Source organism: Sipha flava, unplaced genomic scaffold (assembly GCF_003268045.1).
Source record: "Sipha flava isolate LNK unplaced genomic scaffold, YSA_version1 504_pilon_pilon, whole genome shotgun sequence".
NCBI lineage: Eukaryota > Metazoa > Arthropoda > Insecta > Hemiptera > Aphididae > Sipha > Sipha flava.
Window position 1 is genome coordinate 137 of NW_020273396.1, and position 1,755 is coordinate 1,891.

General features: G+C 30.1%; 1 protein-coding gene across 2 annotated transcripts in view; it reads right to left on the reverse strand.

Moving 5' to 3' along the window:
- Nucleotides 1–210: 210 nt before the first annotated feature.
- The window catches only part of LOC112690450 (cytochrome P450 4C1-like), a gene marked incomplete at its 3' end in the record, with an annotated part of 2,744 nt that continues 1,199 nt past the window's right edge, over nt 211–1,755 (reverse strand). The window contains 5 exon segments of one of the 2 annotated variants that reach the window (XM_025564466.1): nt 211–567; nt 631–816; nt 886–1,054; nt 1,149–1,217; nt 1,287–1,378. In XM_025564466.1, the coding sequence (XP_025420251.1) occupies nt 380–567; nt 631–816; nt 886–1,054; nt 1,149–1,217; nt 1,287–1,378 (704 nt within the window). 2 annotated transcript variants of the gene reach the window in all.

Consider the following 1,755-nt stretch of genomic DNA (forward strand, 5'->3'; position numbering starts at 1 on the left):
AACATGGGTAGTGAATATTCCGGTCAGATGCAATAATCACAGGGTGATCCAGGGGATCCACAAGGATCCCTTTTAATATGATAAACAATATTTTTGGACGGTCTTAAGCACTCGTGCATTTCCATTCGAATTTAATTTATTCTTTGGTATCACTACAACCCATTATCTAATTCATATACCTATATACATAGAGGGTAAGAAATAAATGAGTAATGGCCAGTACGTATAATAATAAAAAATCATCATTCAGCATATTAAAATAAAAATATGAATATATTCACTCAATTATTTAAACTATAATAAACCTCATTTTATTTTTTATTTTAATTCAAAAAAGTAGTATACGAATAACTAATACTAAATTGTGTACAGTAGTGATCTATGCTTTCTGATTTCGATTATATCTTCTATCTCTCGATCGGATAGTTACTGGATATCCATGAACGCTCCTCAGTAGTATGTCAATTTCTAATTTTATGTCACTTAATTTAGTGTCAGTGTGCACGCTATAGTTTCGCAAGAACGTAGAAACTAATACTTTCATAAACAGCATAGCATATGTGGAACCTGTAGTAAAATGGTTACAATTTAAATTATAAAGTTATTTGTAGTAAAATAATATTGTGTTACCTAAACAATTTCTTGGACCACTACTAAAAGGTATAAAACTGTATTTATGCCGTTTCATCACATTTTCGGAGTTAAAATTATCCGGGTTGAATGACCAAGGATTCGGATACAACTCAGGATTATGATGTGTTACCATTGGAGATATAATACACGTTGTCCCTTTTGGAAGTACATAATTACTTGAAGCTAAAATATAATTTATGTATTTTTTTTTATTTAGAATAAACTGAAGTTATAGACTTTATATTAACTCACAAATCTTAATATCGCTTTGAAGTTCTCTAAGGAACACTGGAGCAATTGGGTATAGTCGAAGGGTTTCTTTTAGCACTTTCTCGAGGTACTTAAGCTTGTATGTTTCTTCAAAGGTAATTAATTCATCATTTTCGCCCAAAACTTCGTAAATTTCTTCATAAACTTTATCCTATGAGATTGAATAAAAAATAATCCGTACAAAATATTTTTATTATTATTATTATTATTATATAGATTATAAACTATAGAAATACTGTTTTTACTTGAATATCTTGGTGGATAGCTAATAATAAAAGGCAAAAGCATATTGTAACAGCGCTGGTTTCAGTGCCCTGCGAAAATCAATTAATAATTCTAATTTAGTTTGATATTATTTTTTACTGTTTTTTAGAAAATATTACAGCACTCATCATAGTAACAACTTCATCTCTAAGTTCTTCATCGGAAAAATTTGCACCAGCTTCGTTCAATTCTAATAACTTGTCTAAAAACACTCCGTTGGAAGAATCATTTAAAGCATCTGTTCTATTTGTTATTTTCTTTTGAGCATATGTTTCTTTCTTTTCTTTGATTACCTGATCTGGCAATGAGTGTAAATGTTTGTAAACATTTTGCAAGCCTATGCATTTTCGATAAATTCTGAATATGATATCTGGATAAAGCCATGGTTTATATATTCTCATAACATTCAATTCTGAAACTATTTTCATGGAGTGGACGAATTCGGTCCCAATATTTAACTGTGTATTGAGATTGTAACCCATCATAGTTTGGCAAATTGTATCTAGATTAATGGGTGCAATGTAGTCCCAGAGATCGAAGGGTTGTGTTTTACCCACTTCAATACTTAATTTTTTCACGAGACTTTCG